Below are 24326 nucleotides of genomic sequence, written 5' to 3' on the forward strand. Positions count from 1 at the left end.
AGTCCTGGTCAAAGATATTTTGGTCAGAGTCAATCCCCTGTGACGTTACAATTCAACATTCGATAAAAACAATACAACACATGTTTTAAACAGGCGCAATGTTTGTGATAAATGCAGCCCTTCCTATAAATAAGTGTTCAAAATAATAACCATAGCGGTTCTAGTATATTCATCCGCTCAAGACACAATTGGATCTATAACAACTGGACTCCTGTGTTGAGATGTATTTATTATTAAGATACATTCATTTACTTCATTCATATGTATCCTTTCAGTATAAAATGAAATTTGTTATAGGCTGACGGCTAGTAATTCGAGAAAGAAACTCGGTACAAAAATAGCGGTTCTCTGACATTAAGGTAATCACATGGGATGAATGATGTGAGCATATTTTACGGAGAATTGTCGTTATCACATAAACCAGTGGTCAAGCCAAAATGAACTCTGGGGTTTAGTAACCGTTCTTGTCATCTATAGTCGCTTGGTGCACTGACCTTTATAGATATACTCTCTTTTTGTTTATCGGTTGGAACAATGTTGGCATCGGTTTCATTTGCATTTGTCTCTGTAGTTTCGCTGGAGTTGTCCGGGGCTTGGTATCCTGGTACTGTAAAAACACACCAGCTAGATGCATATCACGGTTTGAGGCACACGCCAAAGGGAAAACATTGTAATGAATCAGCTATGTGTGAATGAACATTCTTCTGACCTTTCGGCTTTTCAGGTTTCGAGAATGATTTCACTTTCTCTTGTACATCTTCGTTCAGTAATTTTTGCTTCTGGAGTCGTTCGCGCGCTGCCTTATCCATTTGTTTTGGCCCCGCGTATTCGTAATAATTTCTATTGAATCGAAAGTGTTGTGTTTACTAACATTAGATTGTCATGATACTTCTTCGAAACACAATATCCTGTAAGTCTATCAGTATACACATAATAGTAGAAATTGTTGAGATGACTGGCAACAATTTCCAATGTGGGAACTCGTATTGGATATATTTCAAAATTATAAAAGTGAATATCACCTACCTCACGTTGCTGTACTTGCCCTGCAGCGCTTTCATCTGCAGGTAATGCGGTTTGTTGCTACCGGGTTGGCTTGTATACCCGAAAAAGTTACGTCCGTAACCTAGAGTAAGACAGCTTGTTTTTAAGTATGAATAATAATGTATTTGAAGAGCTTCTTGGAGGTACAGAACTTCAATATACAATTAAATAGTATATTCATATTGAAATGAACCCGAATATTTTCGGCTGACACTCGTCAGGGGTAATCGTCAGCAACTAGTAGAGAATTGGAAAGAACATTGTATATCAACAATCGTATCACAAAATATGACGTCACCAGCATGAAATTTCGAATGAGAGAGCGTTCAATGTACTATTTTTAGGTGATACACGAACTCCTTTTGTTGACAGAGTTTTGGTTGGTGTATTTTGATAAAAGTTGATTCCAAGGCACACATTTTTACAACTTTTATCAAAATACACCAACCAAAACTCTGTCAACAAAAGGAGTTCGTGTATCACCTAAAAATAGTACATTGAACGCTCTCTCATTCGAAATTTCATGCTGGTGACGTCATATTTTGTGATACGATTGTTGATATACAATGTTCTTTCCAATTCTCTACTAGTTGCTGACGATTACCCCTGACGAGTGTCAGCCGAAAATATTCGGGTTCATTTCAATATGAATATACTATTTAATTGAATAATGTATTTGTAGGCATGGATGTATGAATTGAATGTAAATATTCGCAAATTTGATCACCAAGGCTTAATATTAGGAACGCCAACTGCCAATGCTGAAACATAGACAGGATCCGGATGCGAAACTTAACGTTAGGAATGAAAATACCGAATTGGATCAGGAGTTCAATTTGATCGAACCGGATGCGATTTATATCCCAGCAAACTGTGTCTAGTTTAGTATCGATACAGTCGAGTTCCCATACCAGACTGATTTCTCGATATTGTTGTCGCGACTTTCAATTATGCAGGTATCTTATGTTATAAAAATAGGACACCTTTGTATTCATCGTCGTCGGTGATATTATTTTGCGTCGCGTAATATTGCTGCTCTTCCATTGCCTCTGCGAGCTCGGGATCTGCCAGTCGCAATGCCTCTGAAATTGTCATGCGGGTTTAGGAGTCTAATAAGTTCGTATTTCATAGGGTTAATAATTTTCGCAACACGTCATTCATACAATCTTGAGTGTCAATGAATGCGGCCAACTATGGCATTATGATTATAGTCATATAATGTTAACTGCCAAACAAATAATATCCAATGACCATCGGTGAGGGCAGATTTAACAATCAGCACGACTTTAATATTGCGATGATTGGTACTACAATCTTACTTACCCGGGTCTTGCAATCGCAATAAATGACTTCTCTTTGAAGCTGTTTGGATATTGTGCAGTTCCTGTCTCACCTGTTCTTGCTCCCAGTTACGGACTGCGATGTTGTGTCTGCGAGAAGAGTTTTCCATACAAGTGTCAGCTACTTTATGCTACATGACAGCTCTATGCTATGTTCAGATTAAATGCGGTTGAGGTTCCTTGTCGAGTCAGGATTTCACCCGCACTATAGTGAAAGCTTGTTTGAGTACTCACATTCGAAATACGACAATAATTCTTCATTCTTACAACTAAATTCAAGCCATTGTGTTCAACACTACGTCGGTGAGCCCAAAGGTGAGTCAGCCCTACGTGCTTTCGCCCGTCTTTCATTTATACAACTTGATCAATGTTACATTATCAACAATAATACTGGCTTTGTAGTGAGCAGCAGGTGTTCTCCATTTATTGACTTCACTGTATGTCAGCACATAACTTGTTTCTTGTTTTTGACGTTGTACCTGCAGTATAGTGGTGGGAAAATTAGTTTCCTAAGACCTAGGTGCTTCAAGTCATATCAACCTGCGATATTAATAAAATAGTTATGAATCCGAGAGATTTGTGCTTTTGTGCTAGCTATATTTCATCATTTGCTAAATATATGCCCGTCATGACTATTGTATCAGCAGACTATCGGTATTAGGAGTGACGTCTATAATAATAATAATGAATAATTGTGGTGAAATAGCGATGCCATGCACAGTCGTATATTCCAAGAGACTCTCGGAGGTAGCCTACAGAACTTCATTATCAATTGAGTAATATATTCATATTGAAATAAATCCGAATGTTTTCGACTGGCGCTCGTTAGGGATAATCGTCACCAAGTAGTAGAGAATTGGAAAGAACATTGTATATCAACAAATATGACGTCACCGGCATGAAAACCATCTGTTCGCCCCGATCATTCGAATTTCCATGCCGGTGACGTCATTTTTGGTTATACTATTGTTGATACACAATGTTCTTTTCAATTCGCTGCTAGTTTGCTGACGAATCTCGGCCGAAAATATTCTGGCTGAATGCAATATGGATATACTATTCAATTCGAAATGATGTATTAATTGGTCAGCATATTGGACAATGGACATAAAAGTAAAATAGGCCTGATTTCATCTGCATTTTAGTGGATTATCTGAAGATCTTCTTCAGGACTTCAATATACAATTGATATTTTGTGATACGATTGTTGATATAAATTATACAATGTTATTTCCAATTCTCTACGATTTGCCTTACGATTACCTTTGACGTTTATTTCAATATGAATATACTATTCAGTCGATTATCTGCATTTTAGTGACCCAAGCGTAAACTCATGGGGTTTCACGTCATCCAAACTGTCCCAGGGTACATAAACTTACTTTCTAGCGCTTTCAATTCCACCAGCTTTAAAAATGCGGTTCTGCATTCGAACTTCCGCTCGGTTAGTTGCTCGTCGAATTTCGTCTTCTCGTTTAACTAAATCCAACATGGTCGGAAACCCGCGGTTTCCAGATCTTTGCGGCATTTTGTTGCAGGGTGAGCACGGTTATAGTAACACTGTTATGGCAACTTCACTAATAGTACAGTATGTCTAATCCTGTGTAATGGCGAAAAGATTCAGTAATGTTTTACTATATTTTACGGCTGCACCAAGCAAGTTATTATTATTATTATAGCGGGCTAAATCCACAAAGTGGGATGTCTAATCTTTGTGTGGATGCGACCGGAAACTATAGAGCAAATCACCGACTCATTGATTGGTAGAATAGGTAATATACTTAATTCTGCACAACCTTGCGCATATGCCTATAGCATCTTACTACAGCGCCAGTGATAAGATCAGCTGTTGCAAGGCTGTCGTAATATCTTTTATACCAATATTTGTATTCTATGTATTTATGTCCTCTACTGCTGCTAGACACTGCTACATTGTCTGCTCACTCGGAGCCCGAGATTTGCCGCACTCTGCTCAGAGCTGGCACTATTTCGGACCCCTTTGAAGATGAAAAAGAACAACTACATATTTTTGCATTTGTACATTTCCGTCGCCCCCAAACGAAGATGTCATATAAGCTCGGCGTATTTATGAATTACAAGCGATTCAATTGAAGCAGAGATGAAAGGCGTACTTGAAAATAGTCATCGTAAAAGTTGTTAGCTAGTAGCTACAACCTAGAAGATATACGTACACCAAATGGCAATAACCTCTGGAAATATACAGTGTCGCGGTCACTGTAGACATACCTATATTCTCAACGGTCAGCGTGGAAATACATTTTGGCACCACAAAATACGGATATTGTTATGAACAGATGTTTGTGCCCGGTTATAACTCGACTTAGCACGCATTCGCCATCCTCATTCGGATAATCCACGCCCATGGATTTCCCACACAATCGGTCGGTACCGCGCCTAGGTTTGTTCAGTTGTAAAGCTGAATGCACCGCACAATAGAATGTAATTTATGTGGTCATATAATAATACCGACAGGTTCTGTGTTATTCTGGAAGGAATCAATCTTCGCTGGGATAAAAAATTAATTTAGATTGTTTTCCTATATAGGAACTTGCCCACAGTTCAGTGTTCATGCCACTTAAGAGTTCACAACATTCAAGAAAAGCTTTTATCCTTCAACCGTTTTGGGAATTCTATTTTCCGCTTTCTATCCAGATATCTTTCTAACAGGGTCGCGTCATTGAGTAGTCTAATATATTCGATTCCTGATAAATGATTCTAAATGTCTCAGCAGAAAATTGCTATAATACATTCTTCAGCATGAACGCGAACAGTAGATGGAGATGCCAGTATTGACGAAGAGTAGCCTATATTCGTTCCGATTTATCGGAAATCGATTTACGGATATTGCCTGACAAACCATGCGTCACCGCTTTTAAGTAACTCATAATGGAGGTCGGCGCAAATATATTAAAACCAAGGGAAAGTCTTAATAGCAACTTCGCCAATTCACATGAAGTGACAATGATTTATATTGCTAAGACTTTGGGCAGTAGAGTGTGTACATTGCGGTTCTCGTTTTAATAACCAACTGCTGTTACCAATGACAATTTATTTCATTTTGCATAAGCAATATATACCCTTATCATTGAATCTTTGCGTACAGCAGCCCAAGTCCGTTGCAACTGGGAATATCTCGTTGTAATGGGCGAAACTGTTTGATGTTTAATGAAACTGTGTGACTAACAGACATGTTCCAATTTCTCTAATGGCTGGCCGGCTGGGAAGTACTCGCAAATCGCAATACATATTAAGGCGGATTTCAATCACAGAAAAATCCTCACAACCATTGTTGTTTATTACGCGAGCTATACTCTAACAAGCACGATCTACGCTATGTCAGTGACGTCACAATATCAACGTTTCACTTGTCATCTATCGTGATGGCTATGACTTTACTGATATTATTCTATAACTTTTTATGGAAGTGATGAAATGCTATAAGTTCGAAGACAACAGCACCCTGCCGGAGAATGTCGAAGCGGCGCCATCACATACGCTTTGTTCGGTCTGCGTCCAATCCTAGTAATCTGAGTGCCCGTGGAGCCGTCATCGAACGCTTTCATACTCTTATATTTGAGAACATTTCACCCTTCGTGCCTGTCTACAGAAAGGAAAGCCTCTCCCGTCCAGAGTATATATGCGAAGATCCACCGCCAAATTAACAATATTACGATGTTTACCTTTTTCCTGTGTTAGGTCAGACACGGCTTTAACGCTGAACCGCCTTTCTGGCCAAACATTTTAATCCTCATGTTTTGGCAGATGGGACATGTTATACGTTCGAACAAACAAACCTCGTGTTTGGTTATCTCGCATTCAGCCAATAAAGGGAATCTTTGACTATTCATAAGGACGCCTTGACTGATAACGCGCTGAAATGTCAGCGATGTAATTTACGATTATGTGCTTCTGGTGGAGTGTTTAATATGCTTTAGATTTGAGAACCACTCTAAGTTGTTTCCACAGTTACCTGACTTGTAGAATGCTCTATAGCGAGACATAACCGGTACGTAGTTATCAAGCATGTCGATAATAATATATTCGATAGCGTATGATAAAACGGAAAAATAAACCAATTTTCTGAAATTAAGGCATAAAAAATGAAAACACTATAAAAACGCACAGAAATACGGTATGCATGTAATATTTTTGACTCTGGCAACAACGTTACGACTTCCGAGGCTCTCGAACTTGAGTTTAAACGAGCCTTCAAGAACCATTTAATGCGCCATTGTATGCGACTCGTTAAACCGGGTTCAAACATACTCCCGGACTCAAGTTGGGATTTAGACACGTTGACGAATCTGCCATTATGCTGGACAAAATTTCAAGGCTTTGCAGTCGATACACGGAGGCGGAACATCTTCCGATCGATACGTGTCATGCGGAATCTGAATGCTAGACGACCTTGTTCTCTGGGCAGTATTTCACAGGATGTCAGCCGTCGGTGTTCTTGCATTTATCTTTCGAATTTCGCATCATCTCTGCAACAGCTACCGAAACAAATAGACAGCATTAATTTCAGCTGAATTGATTGGGTATTGAAGCGATATTCTGGCACACGAGAACAGCAGTTTTATTATTTAGAGTCCTTAGGCTCGATCCAGAGGTGGTAAAAGTAGTCGTCGTTGCTACTCAAGTAGAAGTTGAAGTAACGTAGTAAATTTATACTCAAGTACAAGTTGAAGTAGTGATTTACGGGTAAGTAAAAAAGTAGTATTCTAGTACCAAAAGTTCTGCCTAAAATCTGAAATCTATGACGAGTAAGTAGTGCAGTTAAGCAAAAAACCAACTTGAGTACTTCGAAAAGTAGAAGTACGCTACTCCGGTACTATGGTTGAATCACGCCTCATCAAATTATGGTACAGTAGCGTAATGTATGATATGAATAGGATAGTTCTGGGCCTAGCCCTGGGGTGCCAAACTCAACTTGCGTCGTGGGCCAGATTCAATCCTCCAAAGCACTCGCGGGCCGGACCAGTCAAATGATTCCAAAAGGTTACCTAAATCTATGCCCTTTATTTTTCACTTGAATACTCAATTATCAAGCCTATCACATAACAATTCGCTATATCACGAACCATAGGGTTCTATTCTATAAACACGTTATATATATTTGCAAACAATGAAATTGGCAAAATTTCGACGATTGGCCGGTGGAATAGTTTTATAGCGTGACGATATATATTTTTGCATATAACGGTTTCTAAGTGAGGTTTTCACTTCTGCGGATTACTACTTTTTGGTCCATTTTCCATAAAATCTGTGAACTCACTGTGCACTTTTCCCCCTCTCGAAATTGGGTATCAATGGCAGAGCTACTTGTTTTTGATGGTGACTACAATGTAACCGCAGCACCAATGTCGGATGATTATAAACTTATAATGTGCCTATGAACAATTGAACAGCCTATGAACAATTGAACATACTCAACATTTGCTGTCTTGAGGGATTATTTAATTAAGGATGGCCTACTAGTATAGGCCTTGAATAAAGGTATTTCGTACTAAAAGTCTCAACATTTGTTGAAAATGTGCCATTTTTCAGAATCGCGTCGCGGGCCGTGCTGTGTTTGACAGTCCTGGCCTAGACCAATTAGTATATATCTATCTATCAATTAATCATATCAAATGCATCTGATAATTACAATTAAATAGCATTCTTATGTGTGATTTGTCTCTCTGTGGCTGATAATAATTAATTATCATCACCCGCACATAACCTATATATGCTGATTAGATTACAATGTTCTATCTAATTAGTTTATTATTTCGGCGATGGCTGTGCATTTGTGAGGAGAGAGATTATATTCCATGGGACGTGTAATGTTAACCTATACTCACCATAAAAGAGTATTCCTAGCACAGTAAATATCACTTGGACGATTAGCTTTGTGCTGACACACGTGAAGGTACTCAGTCCGTATTGGAATCCCATGCCTCCGACATACGCCGTGTTGAACACAGTCAATGCAACCGTCTTGTTCTCAGTGAAATGGATGGTATACGCGGCTGTAACAAATTTAGTGTTTTTTAAACTTCGATTTACTTTATAGCTACCAAGCGTACAATAAATGATGATGTGCAAGGCCTATGATATTCGCCTATGATTCGCATCTTACAGGAAAACTGGAACAGTTTTAATCGGAGTTTTACCCTGATAGGTATCACAGCTAGGGATGGTGTGAACCTCTGAAAGGTTCAGGTTCGTGTGAACGCGAACCTTTTTGAAAGGTTCTGTGTGAACGCGAACGTGAACCTCGTGACGTCATAATGCTAATTCCAACCATGCATTTTAGTGAGTTGATATATTAATCTAAATCAGTGGTTCCCAACCTTTTTCGGTGTCGGGGCCAAATTTAGAATTTCAGAGTACGGTCGGGGCCGCACGAATACCAGCGCAATGAAACGGACCCAAAATAGTCATCAAAATATGAAAATTGGCATTGTTCCGATCAATCGCCCGAAGCCATTGGCCATTGTTATGGTCACTGCGTTGCTGCGTTCCCATTGTTCAGAACATCGACCTTTGGTGGCTATTTCGGACCAGTTATATTGCCCTGGCGAGATTTCAATTCGTATTTTTGGAATCAGTACGATAGTAGCTTTCAAATTATTCGGGCACTTGGGTCGTGAGCTGTAGGACTACCAATTATACTGGTTTCAGGGCCGTCTAGTGAGTCAGCTTTTATTGCCTAAACGCGCGAGGCGCGAAAATTTTCTGTAATTCATAATTGAATCGGTCAATATGATCGGAAATCGCATATATATTGCTATCAATTTTTATCCTCTCTCTGCTCACGTGATCAGTTTTACAGGTAGAGCCTAGGGAGGTGTGTTTGAAAAGGTATAGGACCCCTCAATAATAATTGAACATATCCGGGCGTATATCCGTTGGCAGGAATGAAAGAGCACTTCGTGAGCCTCCCTCCCCCAAAAAACTTTGGTCTTGGGCTCCCATAGGGTGAAAAACCTACCCCTATCACTTGTTCGCTTTTACCACGAAATTATCTGTACCGTTTAGCGAGCCAGCGCAAAGCGCGAAATTTTCGATAATTTATGATACAATCGGTCAATATTATTGGGAATTGCATATATATTGCTATCAATTTCTTGTCCACGCTGCTCACGTAATCATATTTACAGGTAGAGCTATTAAGTGAGGTGTCTTGAACACCGTAGAACCCGTTTATATGACCCAGTTATTTCATGACCTCCTGTCTGCTATATCAAAAAATATAGAATAGCCCAAACGTAGGCTACTAAACTAAGAGACCCACACTATTTCAAATTGGTATTTCTTCACTGCAATATAATTTGTCCCAGCGGGATGATATGTGCCTTGTGAGGTTCAGATTGCCAAGACAGTATTTTGTATATATAACGAAGCTTCGGTCAGCATAAGGGCAGTCCTTTTCGGCCAAGGTTTTGTCGCTGTCAATCGATCTGACACACTTCTTGGAGTCGCATGTTACATGGCGTTAAATGATTAATATTCGATAAATATGATTTTTTTGGGGATGAGTACCCAAAAGTCAAGATATTTGGCAGCATGAATCACGCCTAGAGTAAAAAGATGCACAAATTTTCAAAAAATATTCTATAATTTATGCTTATTCACGAAATAATTTTGAGCCCCCTTCGAGCTTGCCCCCCTCAATTGGAGGGTGAGGCGTGCCGCAGTTATGGTCCTGTCTATACCTATATCTATAGCTACTGCTCGTTCAACTGGAAAGTTAGGGCACATTGCATTGAAATAGCAGCGACGTAACGTTAGCAGTCTACTCACGACTTTCCTGCAATCCTAATTACAAACTCCAGACTCCAAGCCAAGAACGGGAATTTTATTATTTTTTTGTCAATACTCGATTTCTTAATATTTAGTGGGGGCCGCAAGAAGGCTATCTGCGGGCCGCATGCGGCCCTCGGGGCCGCGGTTGGGAATCACTGATCTAAATAATACTTAGCGTCAACTAGGACCACATTATGCCACAATGCAGGAGTAGGCTACATACTGACTTTTTAACCGTCACCTAATGTATCAAGTGGAGCAATCAAATGATATAATAATCCCATAAAATCAATATCTTCCGTCACTTCGCCAAGAATTTTGACGAGGACTTTGGGGAAATATCAGCATACGCCGTAACGGTGTAAGCCAGACCTGAGCATGGTGTAAAACGGGTTTCTATACTTGCTACCCATATTACCCCATTAACAAGTTATACAACAGTGACCAACCACAATGTATACATGTAGTGTATTTCGCTCGTGATGTTGTGTGATTGCGGGTCAAGCTCACAGCAGAGAGTCACTAAATATTCACAAACGGAAAGCTGGATATTTCGAGCAAACTTTTGCAACAAAGCAGGTAAAATTTTTAAGATTGTCCAGGTGCATGCTCGTTTAGCGTTGATTTTTTATGCTACCAGCGCAATGCATAGAGTGGCCCGCATTTGAAATGCGAAAAATCTGAACCAAAGATGCTATAATGAAGTGAAAATTATAATACATGAAAAAGGTTCACAGTGCAGAACCTACCAAGGTTTTGTTGAGAACGCTAACCTCTAAATTTCCAAGGTTCACACACAGAACGCGAACGCGAACCTCACGTTCACACCATCCCTTTTACAGCCCGTGGGAGTTAAAACAATGATTAACATGCTCAATATATGTCGAATTCAATTACATGTCTAATGAATGCAGCAATGTTGTTTCCGAATGTTCGTGAAGTATAGCTAATTCTTTCTTGTTATTCTCGTGATAAGACTTGAGGCATCGTGAGTAACAAAGTGCTTTACTTCTTAAACTATCCAATATTACGAATAGTATGTATGGTTGCCACCGCGATAGGCTGAAGATACTCGGGCTTGAAAATAATAAAAAGACTTACCGATAACATTCTGTCGTATCATCCCGTTGACGCATCCAATTCCAATAAAAATGACGAATATGATATAAATGGCGTCCGGATTCGGGTTCCAGAAATAACATAGAGCGTAGAACGCTATCTCCGCTGTGCAAGCAACACTAAACAGCGGCACACGACCAAAAAACGGAAGAATCTTCCCGTAAATCCACGATGAGACCATTCCAGCGACTCCAAACGTTAACGCGAATGCCCCGGTCTGCAAATGCCAGTTATTACGAAGGTAAGTGTGCAAAGGCATTGACGTTATATATATGATCGAGGTCCACCGTCACTCATACGGAGTATTCAGACTATTATGGCCAGAACAACGGCATTCTTACCTCTCGACCGGAAGTATAAATTTTGATATGAACAGAGGTAGGCAAAGTATAGTCGGTCAGAGTTGGTATTCAAGTGGACGTAAAGCCATAAATTTCCACTCGCTTACAAGTAGAAGACGCGATTTCTCGTCAAGTGATAAAAGTAAGTAAAATTGTAAATATCTACTCAATTACGAGTGGTAGTAGCGATTTCTAAGATATTCCAAAACTAGTAGTGAGAAGTCTCCGAGTTACTTGAGTACGTAGTTTCAAAAACCAGATTCGGCCGAAGGGTCGCATATTTTTGGCAATTATTCGGAGATAGTTACTTTTGAAATTGCACTGAATCTTCTTGACTAATGTCAAATGACTAATGACACTACAAATAGGTGCAGTTTTCGAAATATGTTCATGATAAATGACTTTTTGGATATGGCGAACAAAGCCACTTGAGTTATAATCGCCAATCAAATAATAATAAACAACAACAACAACACAAAATGCGATCTAATCAGCCATATGCGGATGGAGAAATGGCACTCGGACCTATCCGTATACTGGTACGTTTCGTCCACATTTATTTACCATTTGAACTCCAGCCACGCAAGAAGCGTATGCTCTGGTAAGGTCTGCGAAGACGAATCCGACCAACATCCCTGTGTGAACAGCTGGGAATCCCAGCAACATTGCCCTTTTACTGATCATGAACCGGAAAGTTCTCATTATCGAGCTCCAATATCCACTTGTTTCTTTACTCTTGAGAAAACGTGAGAATTTACAGCCCGTGTAAGCCTACGAATCACAAAACTCGTTGACGGGACAATAAATGAAAGTGGGAGAACACAACGATCTTCCGCGATTGCGGATTTGTTATCGATAGTGGGCTTAGTCTTCAGTTTATTTCAGTTCAGTTTTATTAATAATTTCAGCTCTCAAAACTCACCAAGATTGCACTAAAATCAAATTATAGGATGCAGTCGAAACTACTTGTAGTGTAACCTTTCAATCACAAACCGACATTGGCCTAAAAGTTGACCTATTATATAGTTGGTTGAAGTGACTGCTACATCAATGGGGTCGCTGGTTCGTCATAACCATCCGATTGGATTATGCAGTATCATTACTGCTACTGCGTGTTGTTCACCACCGACTCCCCTGTTATGTACGATTCGGACATCTTATATAATTCATCGCCAGGTGTCAATATGGAGCCTTGAAATGATTTTATGCTGCAAATCACTAGGATTCAGTATCAGTTTGTCGCTGGCACCGTCATGGATTTGCATAAGAAAAAAAATCGATTACTTAAGCTGGATTCGTATCGGATTTTGAATTACTACATTTTTACATTGAATTAGCAGGGTCGTAATGACTAGAGTCACGATTTTTGGCGACTCGACTCGAATCGAGATATTTTCTTGTATATGAAAATGACTCGACGCGACTTGCGTCAATTTGTGTATTGACCCTAATTGTACTCGGGTTACGACTTGAAGAATAGTAAGCTTATCACATTATTGGTATTTCCCTTATTAGTACTGGTACTTGAAAAATAAGTGACGAAAATTAGTACATTATGAATGCGAGACATTCGATATCACCCAAACTGAGTTCCAAAAAAGTGGTTTGAACAAGATTTGAACTTGAAACTGAACCGTGAATACAATAACTTGTACTCGTATTCGGACTCGACGCTTTGTATTCTGACTTCACTCGGTGGTGAATTGAAAATGACTCGACTTGACTCGATTCAAAACTATGAAAGTAAGATTGACTAGTGAGTCGGAACCGTGCGACTTGATTACAACCCTGTCAATTTTCTGACTTGTCGCAATAATGTTCGATTTCCACGAAACTTTTCTAATAATTATAGCCACTACGATGTGGTAATATGTTTAGAAAAGAAAATATTTATCGAGCCTCAATGTAATCAGAACAAATATTGTTAAGTCGAACATTCAAGTACGAACCTTTCTTCTATCTGCATTTTTCTGCAAATATTTGCCGACGTCGGGTTCGATTTCTGATGTTAGACCATCGGCAGCGCTTTCATCGGTCGACGCATTGCACGACTCCGTACTTTTCGAAGCTTGCGATGTATTCGACTCCGGTTCAGAAATATTGCAGTCCTCGATAACATGATTTGGTTCTCTGTCTTCCCCGTTTGAGAATAACAGTTTTCGGCTTACGTTTTGACTGATTTTGGTAAGTTTGTGCGAGAACACGCCGATCCCAGGAAATATTGTGCAATGAATGATGATAGCTAACGCGTTAAGTAAAACTGTTGACATTATAAAAATGTAAACGCTCGTTTTAGACGGAGGCACGTATTGATGTAAACTCTGCTGAATGATGGCTTCATCTTGACAATCATTTTTGCCGCAATATTGATATAATGAACTTGCAGCGCTTGTGAAATTGTTTGTAGACAGGATAGATGTACTCGCGTCGGAATTAGGAGGTTGGTATGTTCCATAGAATATACCGTAAGTTAGTCCGTTGCCAACAATCTGAAATAGAAATGGTAACGGTGTGTTTGCATATATAAAACAAATAGAGGCCGTGTTGTGTGTGAGAAGTCGTTACGTTGTTGACGAGACTACATTGCATAATTGAAATCGCTTACACTTGCAATCTTGCATGAACTTTATAGAAATATTGATTACCGAGTTTAACATCATTGCTCACTTGTTGGTTTCACGTACATCATACGAAATCTATTTTAGCTGTAGTATGGGGTAAATTGTGCTGATCTGTATGTTGAAAAAGGGGAAAGCATGATGGGAATGACAAATGTCTGTAGGATGCACTACACCTAGCCAGTAGCTTGGCTCGCTTGACACTATACACCAGGGGTTCTCAACTTTCCTTGTATAACGGGCCGCATTTTAACAGCAAAAGACGCTGCGGGCCGCAGAACTATGTTACCTTGCATTCATGGGCTACTATTAAATTTAGGCTATTGTGGCAGATTTACCAGTCGTATACCGGCATTTAGTACATTTCTATGCATTATAAAGTAATAATGAACAGCGTTCGTAAGTTTGCAGCTGCTGCTTGTGAGAATATGTATCTTCTAGCGGCGCATGTAAATCCCTTCATGGAGCGTGCATTACATTCGTTGTCAAGTCGGTATATGCAACTTCAAATCCTTCCACCAGAGAGCCGAACTCTTTGTTCCAATGCGTGGGCGAGCAAGTATAAAATTACTATAACTTTTGCGTTACAGAGACCATTATCACATTGAGCTCTGAGTGATATGAGAAGAAATCTGGTGTTTGGGGGCATTTCTGAGCAAAACAATCAACATTTCTCCTTTCCATTCATGCCTAGGGCACTGTACCAATAGTTACAGAAGTCAGCTTTGTCAAGTTGATATTTTTCGCTGGTCCCCTCCCCACGTTTGCCCAGCCAGTATTTCTCTGCATATATGTCCACTCTGATGAAATTCAACCAGATATATAGTTATACAATGTCGGTGGATTCATCCAAGGCTGCGTAAAAGTAGTCTACGCGGCAACGTGTTTCAGAACAGGCGATAAAAGATTGACTGATATTGATGTTACTCGTCTGGTCAGGATTGAATCAGACGATTGCATCTTCGAAATTTGTCTGGTGATGTTGTCCTTGCTGCTAAGTTCCGGAAACAGCAAATATTCGCAAAGTATGTTACGATTTTATTGAAATCACACCTTCCATATCAGATTTCTTGGGTTTAGCGATATTCGAAGCAATTTTAAACGATGCGTCTGTAACGTCGTCGGCAATCTCAACAACCGTTCGCAGTGAGTCAAACACTCTTTAAAAGTGTAGGCCTACTAAGAAGCGGGATTCTCGTGAACCAGAGTCCAGCCGAATAATGATTCAAAACAATAACAATCTGAAGTCGAGCATATATCAAGAAACGAGAGCACATTGAAGCAGTGGTTCTCAAACATTTTTTAGTCACGCCCCCCCCCCCCTTTTTGATAGGGAAAAATTTCGTGCCCCCTTATCGTCATATAACAAAATGCAACCAGAATGCTAGCAATACAAACGGCTAGTTTGATGGCATGGAAGGTTATAGCCGTTGATCAGAGAATTCTCAAATATGAAATTCGGACTATACACAGAGAAATAACAGTGAATTAGGGATAAATTGTGCGCAGCGCGAAATTTTTTTCAGTTGACCGCACCTTCGCGCCCCCTCCAGATGCTTCACGCACCAAAGAGGGCGCGTGCCCCCAGTTTGAGAACCACTGTCTTCAAGAATGAGTAATCAAACGAAACAGAGACGGTGCGATAAAAGAGCTAAGTATCTAAATTAATTTGTAACAATACCGTGTCATTAGTAATTGCGTTTATAATGAAAGATGTCGCGGGCCACAAAATCTACGTCTGCGGGCCGCATGCGGCCCGCGGGTTGAGAACCCCTGCTATACACTATACATTTCTCCTGTAACATTTTCAGGGAATCCATAAATTGAATTAGAATTATTAGAGCATAAAAACTTTTCACAAATTAGAGAATAATTAGAATTAGAGCAAAGAAACATTTTGCAAATTATGATAGCGGAATTTCGCACCAGTTAGTCTAATCATAGACAAATAGAATCATTTAGTTTTCCGGGTCTGGAACCGACTATAAAGCATAGCCCCTTATTCCTACTATTAGACTACATAAAGAATATAATACCTGGACTCCTTCATTAATACTGTAGTATTTACTTTGAAACTGATCGAAATAATGGGCTTGATCTTGAGAAGTGGAGTACCTCGCACAATGCATTGTTAGCTTAATGATGAGCATAGAGTACGAGGGCACGAACAATGCTCTGCCAATACCGAAGAAAATCGCTCCAGGCAGGAGGACTTCCAACCCTGTGTAAAATGCGTACAGTGTGAGTAAAGCCAAGCGATCTAGTCTTCAACAGTAGAAAATCCAGCTAACCATGTACAGTAGGGCTGTTCAAAAATAGTTTTTTTTCCTGAATCTTGCTGGTTACGTGATTAAATCGTTAGACTGCCTTAAAAAAACGACGCACACCAAATTTTAATTCATTCCAACCAATAATCGCGGATTTCGTACAGTTTGAAAATTTTGAATTTACCCAAAGATGCAAATCGAATTTTTCTGCCAACCCCATGAAATTGTTGCGCTGTCTTCAAAAACGATGCAAAACAAATTTGACTCAATTCCAACCCGTAGACGCGGAGTTATTTGAGTTTTTCGACAATAAGTCTTGGATTATCCAATGATCAAGGATAATCTCCGAATTATCGAAGAATTGGAATGAATTAAAATTTGGTGTGCGTCGTTTTTTAAGGCAACCTAACGATTTAATCACGTAACCAGCAAGATTCAGGATTTTTTTAACAGCCCTAATGTACAGTGTACACTGTACAGTGCGTGTACACTGTACCGGCATGGGTATGGCGATATCTCGGTAAACAACTTCATAATGGATATCTCATGTGGGCCTAGTTCGAGTATAGGTTCATTTCATATTTGTATTTATAATCGGGTCAATACATCACGATACACGGGCAATCGGATATCGACAACATCTATGTATAGTAAGTATACATGTATGCGTCATTACATTGACGGCTAAAGTTGGACTTGAGGCCGGTTGAGTACGCCCAAATCACTTACAGTTCGATGCAACGCATCCAACAACCTATAATCCTGATTATTCCAGAGAGCTGCCATTATTGTCACACGCAACAATCAAACTAGTAAGTAGGCCTATATGGAGTACATGTTAACTTATCGAGCTCGTCTGCCTCATACAAACACATGTTTTTAGTACAACTGCATGATTGCGCAATGCCCATATATCTGATGCTGCGTGCGTTCCTCCGGTTAACGCATCGATTCTGAACCGGTGTTCCACTGACGACTATGAGTTGCATGATCCAGTTTCAGGGGCTCCGTGGAGGTCAGGACACACTCAACTTTGACATATGATTTGTAATGACACGCCTCATGATTCCCTATTCTCAGACTAACTCTAAATTTGAGTTGCAATTACCTTATTATATTCATTTAATCTTCCATAACGCAGTGTGTCTTTTCCTACATACATATTCCCGCCAGTTGATCAAAGGTTTTGAGGGTGACGACTTCTGTATATTAAGACGCTATTGTCCAGGATGGCTTGGCTTTAACTTGCTTATCTATATATCACGTTTCACTCAATTCCGTTTTTGTCATGCATGTTATTGATATACATACGGTTGCAAAATAAATATTTTTTCTCTCTCTCTCTCTCCAATGCAGCTCGGCATTGCGGTGTTTTAAGCTGATAAAAACACAATAAAGTAGCATATAGTCGATATATAATTCATCAGTACTTCGTAATTTGTTAACAATTGCGAACAGGCGATGTTTTGACTTGCGTTTATGATAGTTTATTGACAATCGATAGCTTTATTGTTGTAATATCGAGTCAAGTTTTACGCCTATAGTTGTCACGCTATCGGCCAGTACGATTGCTTGCAGTAGGAATTGTGCTCTGCAATACACATTGCATGTAAATATTAACCTCGATTTGCACGTGTATGTGTCTTCGTTTTTCACGAAGGTCGCTAAGCGTGTGGTAGCCTAGTATTTCGTGCGTTTAATTTGAGTCACCGCAGCTCAACGGATATAAACATTATAATGAGTATGGATCTTTGAACCTTGCTGCACGATCGACTTTTGCAAGCCGTTGATGGGGAGTAGCGGATGCGATAGATACCCCATAACATGTATATATAGTTCTAGAGATATACCTTACATTATAAATCACTGTTCCAATTCTCCACTAATTGCTGACGATTACCCCTGACGAGTGTCAGCCGAAAATATTCGGGTTCATTTTAATATGAATATACTATTCAATTGTATGTTGAAGTTCTGTACCTCCAAGAAGCTCTTTAAATCATTGTTACTAATCATGCATGTGATTGAACCACGAATTTCAGGCCACCAGTGCTAATATGCTGGATATATTTGTTTGATATTTTCAAAGGTTTATCTGGGCTTCTTATCGCCAAGCTCATTGTGACTGGTGAGTATACACTGAATTGAAAACTCATAGCTTACTTGAGTAAAGTTTCAAAAATAGATTTTGTCTATGAGTCGCATTCGTTTAGTAGTCAATTGGGGATGTCTATGCTTCGAATTGAATGATTCATCGTCGGGGCTTGCTCAAAACGAATAATAACAATGCAAACCGGTACAAGTTTCATGGTATAGTGGTGATTTCGCTCAGTTTTCCGGACAATTCCACTCGTCAAAGTGACGCAAACCTGTCTAAAATCTACTTTCTATTTTACAAAATCCAAAAGGTAAAGAGAAAGTAGTATTGCTTTAGAAACTATTAGACATAAGTGGAGGTAGTCTATAAGCATATCCATTTTGGTAGGCTACGTAGCGCAAACAAGCAAATCCTATTTGAGTACTTCAAAACTGTAGAAGTACCTCGTTACTCAGAACCTCTGCATTTAAATTAGGAAGGTCGCAGTATACCTTTTAATGTAACGGAGTATACTGACTTGGACAGAAGTTGCTGGCGCAGAATAGGAGCAGACTGAACTCTGACAAAATTAAAGTTGTAGTTGGTTGCAGCCTGTGCAGCAGAACCGGACACACAAACAAGCACATGAAAATCGTGACGAGAAAGGCTGTCGTAATGGTGATTGCACCTGTAATATGAAATGCAAAATTGAACAGATCATGGATATATTATCATGGCATGCGGGTGATCTGTTATTGGATATATTGGATAGAGTTGCATTTAAAACATGAGTTATTTCAAACAATACTATTTCAAAAAAATACCATCTCAAAAGTTGTATAATTATGCCATAATGGTGTAAATACTTTCGAAAAAACATGCAGTATGTGCCTTGGGACGAGTTGTACCAGACATAGTTGACGTATACGATATGGAATGGTTGGAACGGTTCAACAGTTATAGCACGTAATTATATATAACTTCACTATAATGAATGTTTTGATGATGATGACGATGTGGTCCTGGTCACAGATATTTTTTGGTCCGTTTAAGACAGGATTGGAAACCTTTTTCGTCAAAAGAGCCAAATTGACCCAATATTTTCAACTATGTACAAACGTATATTAACTGTGACGTCACGATTGAAGATGCATGACGTCATGACTAAAAATCATAAGCAAAGGCCATGTTTTAATCATGTCTGTTTTAAATTGAATTTATGTTTTAAATGCAACCCTGTCCCTCGTATCTGAGGTTAATCCCGTGTAATAGTTCAGTTACACGTAAACGTACGTGTAAAGATAAGATGCGTATGATTGAAACTATAATGATGTATAGCAAGACTCGCTGTTGTTTTATTTTAGGTACCGCCGCAAACCTTTATTCAGACTAAACGTTGTCGCGGGTCACACCACGGCGATGCTCCCATATCAAATGGAAGAGACGAATTGCAGAGATATACTGCTACTGCTACGTATTATAGAGTCATTAGTAACTCAAAAACACAAACAAGCAACCCGTCTAACACTGACAGCGCATACTAACCTACGCGTCCTTCAACGTTTAGACTCGTTTGCATCATTTGCACTGCGAGCACACCGCCGATCGACAGAACTTGTCCAAAGGCTTGCAAGTAAAATAAAGTCCGAACACGAGATCGTGCATTTCTTAAAGTCTTTTCTTTCTGCGTGTTGATGCTGGATACGACCATCACTCCTGTCTCAACGTCTTTGGGGTCTTCCATGGCAACAGTCGTTGCTGAACGGTTTGCTATTCACTCATGTATAGAGCTCGTGTATTTACTGAAACGTATGAAGTTTAGAAATGGTTTAAATGTACTTTGCATTGACCGCCGTGTCGGGATTGAAGAGGAACTTCATTTACGATGGCTGTCCCATCCAAGCATGGTTGGACAACTAGAAAAATTTCAGTTTTCCCAAATTATATTATAATTAGCATTGCGGAAATAGTTGCACATTTTTTCAAATTAGATTAGAATTAGAATTACTGAATTCGCAAAAGCAATAGGCCTACAACAAAAATCAAGTCCTGTCCGTGTTAATTCCAAGTTCATTATCACAAACATGGGAATTGGAAATGTGTGTACACCAAGCTTGGCTCGTTTCGCATTATACAGTTCTCCTGTAGCATTTTCAGGGAAACCAAAAATTACATTAGAATTCATTGAAACATTTCTCAAATTAGAATAGAATTAGATTACCAGCATTTCACTCTAAGTCTAAAGAGCCAACTGTATTGATCTGTTTGTCCAAGCCTGCCTGTAATGTCTGTGTTCTGTAGTTTGTGCTGCAGGATAGAGAGTCCCTATTGACAAACTGCGGATGCATAATTGCATATAATGACTATATTCAGGTTCCTCATCACCTCTGTATCCACTAGCATACACGTTTCATAAAGTCCCAGAACGAGAGCGGGCTTTACGGGCGTTACTGGTCCGTGGGCACATAGCATGCGACATTACCTTGCGTGTCAGAATTAGGGTTAGTTAATGTTTGCGTAAGAGGTAATTTCTGGATTTGGTTTGGGCTGAGAGAGGGAGAGAGAGTATCTTTATTTGTCAAATGTGCAAATCAATAAATTCAGTCGTTATAAAGTCATGGGCGTAAGTGCCATGCACACTGCCCAAGTGTCGTTTTCATTGTGTCATATTCATATGCTGAAATGTCAGACATACCGGCCTATAGGTTGAAATCAACCGTTGTGCAGCAGCAACAACAACAACAAAAACAACAACAGATTAATAAAGAATAGACTTCGAACTTGAAAATCTAGTACGTATTTGAATGACATTTTGCAGATTTCGACCAGCCAGTTTACAAAAAATCCAAGCACCATCAACCGTACCCTTGAACCCGTTGATATTTCTTTCGTAAATAACGAACTGTCACTCAAGCACGCGAAGTAGTATACCTATATTATGGACGCGTAGCCGTCACAGTCGGGAATTCTCCATTTTGATCAGCGCATCTGGCCTGCCTACAAATGTTTTCAGTCTGTCCTCTGTAGCTAAAAAAAGGTTCCCTCCCGATCATTGACTCATGGTATACTGTGCGTCATGTTCGACTCCTCTCATTGTCACCTGTGGTGCATATAACTCACAATCGCGTAGTTATTCCGTTTCTGTTCCGATTTAGTACTTCATTTCTCTACGCAGGGAGAGCGGTGCTTTATATTTTCTACGGTTAGTTAGGCGGATACATTGTCACGATTGGCAGCTATGATCAAATCAAAAACACATGTTATTTCACCCTCTACCTTGACCAAGCGTTCGGTATTATTGCCATAAAACGCACCGCACGTACAACTCACGTATTTTCGTTAGTCGTGAGAGTAATGACGCCAACTACAAATCTCCAGCAGAGGAAGTTACCACGTAAACAAGAAGCTATTGTGCAGCGGAGCCTGATGACTAAATTATAAACTATGCAATAACGGTCACCATCAACTTATTTTGATATAGTCTGCTTATTTAGATGGAGTTTACCCAACTCGACAAAGCAGAATTTCAAGACTTGGGCAGATATAGAGTGAAGCGAACTGGCACAGAGTTCAAGCGGCAGGCAGTTTCTGACAACATGGCCATAGTTAAACTTCCTACAATTGATATCTGATTATCTTGCAATAACGGAAAGTCAGGAAATTTTGGTGGAACGTACAGGATGGTCATAAGTCGTCGACTTTGAGGTACATAAGGTAAACGCCAAATTTTATCACGCTACACCCCCCATGCGCCGGCCGGTTATATTGAATCCAGCGGATTAGCTTTCCAACGCAACGTTTGAACGGGAATTCTGTTTTATCAATACAAATCTAATCTAATATAGTCACTTCACTGCTTGTTTCTTCAAACTGGTCGTTATATAAATATATCTGATTACGTCGACAATATATTTTACGACCGACATTCTTCCTTCCGAATATAATGCGATGCCGTAATTGTCAGTTCGTATCCAAACTTACGATTGCCCTGTCTCTTGTACAACTGTATATAGATCATAGGAATATTATCATCACACGGTATCATGTTCTAAACAACGTGTCTTATAATTACGGCATCTTCGTATAAAACTGGTAAGTATAACCTTCTCGGCGACCGCGAAACTCATCGGTACAACTGGGGTCATGCACTGTTTTTGTCGCGATATGTCAACTGTTGCATTCTAACTTTAGATTTCTACTGGCGGCTACATCTCACAAGGCTACAGTTTCATATATATGAAGTGTCTGATATTGTAAGCCCCTTATGTCGGTTTATAAGCAGGCATAGGTGATGTAATTTGCATGCGATTACTCTTTTGGTAACAAAGAAGCTTACTAACCCAGCAACATGTTATGGAGCAGCAGTGTATTGCTTCAAATCAGCTGATTGTTTCCCGTCACACATCATTGAACTCTCGTATGGCTGGTAGGCTACGCAATCTGCTTTGTTTACTTCTTCAAAATACGGGCGCTGAATTCAGTTCAATGCGAGAAGCGACGGTCACTATATTTAACATATAAAACAGAAACAACCGATTTCAAGGTACACAAGTATCCGTAAACATCGACTAAAAAGTTGGCTAAGATCGTTCGGGGCGACATTGTACAATCGCTTCACGCGATTTTAACATTTCAACACATATGTCGATTGTCCATGGCGTGTCCTAATCTGGAAAAGTGAACTAAGACTCATTTTTTTAGTTTCAGCGCTGTTTTAGCATACCACGTTTGAAACTTTTTGGACTAAAAACATGAAATAGATGTTCCGCTTTTAGAAGTAGTATTTATACTTCACTTTCAATTCCCAGTATCATATACTTTTAGTTCTATAATTGAATAGTATATTCATATTAAATGAACCCGAATATTTTCGGCTGACACTCGTCAGGGGTAATCGTCAGCAACTAGTAGAGAATTCGAAAGAACAGCGTATATCAACAATCGTAACACAAAATATGACGTCACCAGCATGAAATGTCGAATACGAGAGCGTTCAATGTACTATTTTTAGATGATACACGAACTCTTTTTGTTGACACAGCCTTGGCTGGTGTATTTTGATAAAAGTCGACTCCAAGGCGCACAAATGAAAGTGTGAGCGACCCTTTCCGAGTATGCGAAATCTGTCGTCTCGATAATTTTTCGCACAGGCGGGATTATCCAACAAGTGTTTGCCAATTGCAGAATTTATGGCCTTTGATTGGTCCGCATCAATCTTGAGCGGGTGGGTTAAGGGTGAGCTTTTCATCGAGCGTGTTCTAATGAATCTAGGGACATGCTGATTTACGCGTTCCTGCAAGCGCTTTGACGTTCTTCCCACGTAGCCACAATCACAGTGGCACTTAAATTCGTAAACTACATTGCTTTGCTGAAGTGCGGGTAGCACATCTTTACGTGTTGCGGGGAGCAGTTGCGTTGTCGTGAAAATCACGTTGGTCTTCACTGTGTCGTAACACTTATTGACCGCTGAAATCAATTGCTTTTCAAAGCGGGTGGAAATAGGCCCTATCCAAGGTAGATGGATGTAAACATCTTTGGTTGTTCGTTCGGTAGGCTCTATTGACTTTTCTGCATTGAAATGCGTTACTTTCCTCTCTATGCCACGGTTGATGACATGTTCAGGGTAACCGTTATCAAGTAAGATTTTCCGGATATTGTCAAGTTCTGAGTTCAGTTTATTACCCGAACATATCATCAACGCTCTATGC

General features: G+C 39.7%; 2 protein-coding genes across 3 annotated transcripts in view; both read right to left on the bottom strand.

Annotated features, from left to right (window-relative positions):
* The window catches only part of LOC145459247 (uncharacterized), a 116134-nt gene that overhangs the window by 3629 nt on the left and 88179 nt on the right, over window positions 1-24326 (bottom strand). Inside the window, exons 2-7 of the mRNA XM_080337894.1 lie at window positions 3767-3984; window positions 2368-2474; window positions 2028-2126; window positions 1027-1126; window positions 710-840; window positions 495-607 (exon numbers count right to left, since the gene is read on the bottom strand). Of these exons, the coding sequence (XP_080194020.1) occupies window positions 495-607; window positions 710-840; window positions 1027-1126; window positions 2028-2126; window positions 2368-2474; window positions 3767-3912 (696 nt within the window). The 5' untranslated portion in view covers window positions 3913-3984. The remainder of the gene's footprint in view (window positions 1-494; window positions 608-709; window positions 841-1026; window positions 1127-2027; window positions 2127-2367; window positions 2475-3766; window positions 3985-24326) is intronic.
* On the bottom strand, window positions 6420-23237 carry LOC145459235 (protein unc-93 homolog A-like). Of its 2 annotated transcripts, none has more exons than XM_080337880.1 (9): window positions 22959-23237; window positions 20164-20420; window positions 19157-19306; window positions 16311-16495; window positions 13606-14145; window positions 12221-12391; window positions 11298-11532; window positions 8249-8416; window positions 6420-6898 (listed from the first exon to the last, which is right to left on the bottom strand). In XM_080337880.1, exons 2-9 carry the CDS (start codon window positions 20360-20362, stop codon window positions 6843-6845), a joined length of 1704 nt encoding a protein of 567 aa, XP_080194006.1. In that variant the 5' UTR covers window positions 20363-20420; window positions 22959-23237; the 3' UTR covers window positions 6420-6842. The 2 variants fall into 2 exon arrangements, with proteins under 2 accessions (XP_080194006.1, XP_080194005.1); XM_080337879.1 differs by lacking the exon at window positions 22959-23237 and adding an exon at window positions 21550-21880.

This window comes from Botryllus schlosseri, chromosome 16, assembly GCF_051294905.1.
Source record: "Botryllus schlosseri isolate E-star chromosome 16, Bs_hap1, whole genome shotgun sequence".
Taxonomy (NCBI): Eukaryota; Metazoa; Chordata; class Ascidiacea; order Stolidobranchia; family Styelidae; genus Botryllus; species Botryllus schlosseri.

Bases quoted from the DNA above. Each gene is read 5' to 3' on its own strand.
- LOC145459235 (XM_080337880.1), bottom strand. From the start codon at position 20,362: ATGGAAGACCCCAAAGACGTTGAGACAGGAGTGATGGTCGTATCCAGC. The intron at 19,307-20,163 runs GTTAGTATGCGC...TTCATATTACAG, and splicing joins AAACGTTGAAGGACGCGTAG to GTGCAATCACCATTACGACA. The intron at 11,533-12,220 runs GTAAATAAATGT...TGGCATTTGCAG, and splicing joins GCGTGGCTGGAGTTCAAATG to ACCGGGGCATTCGCGTTAAC.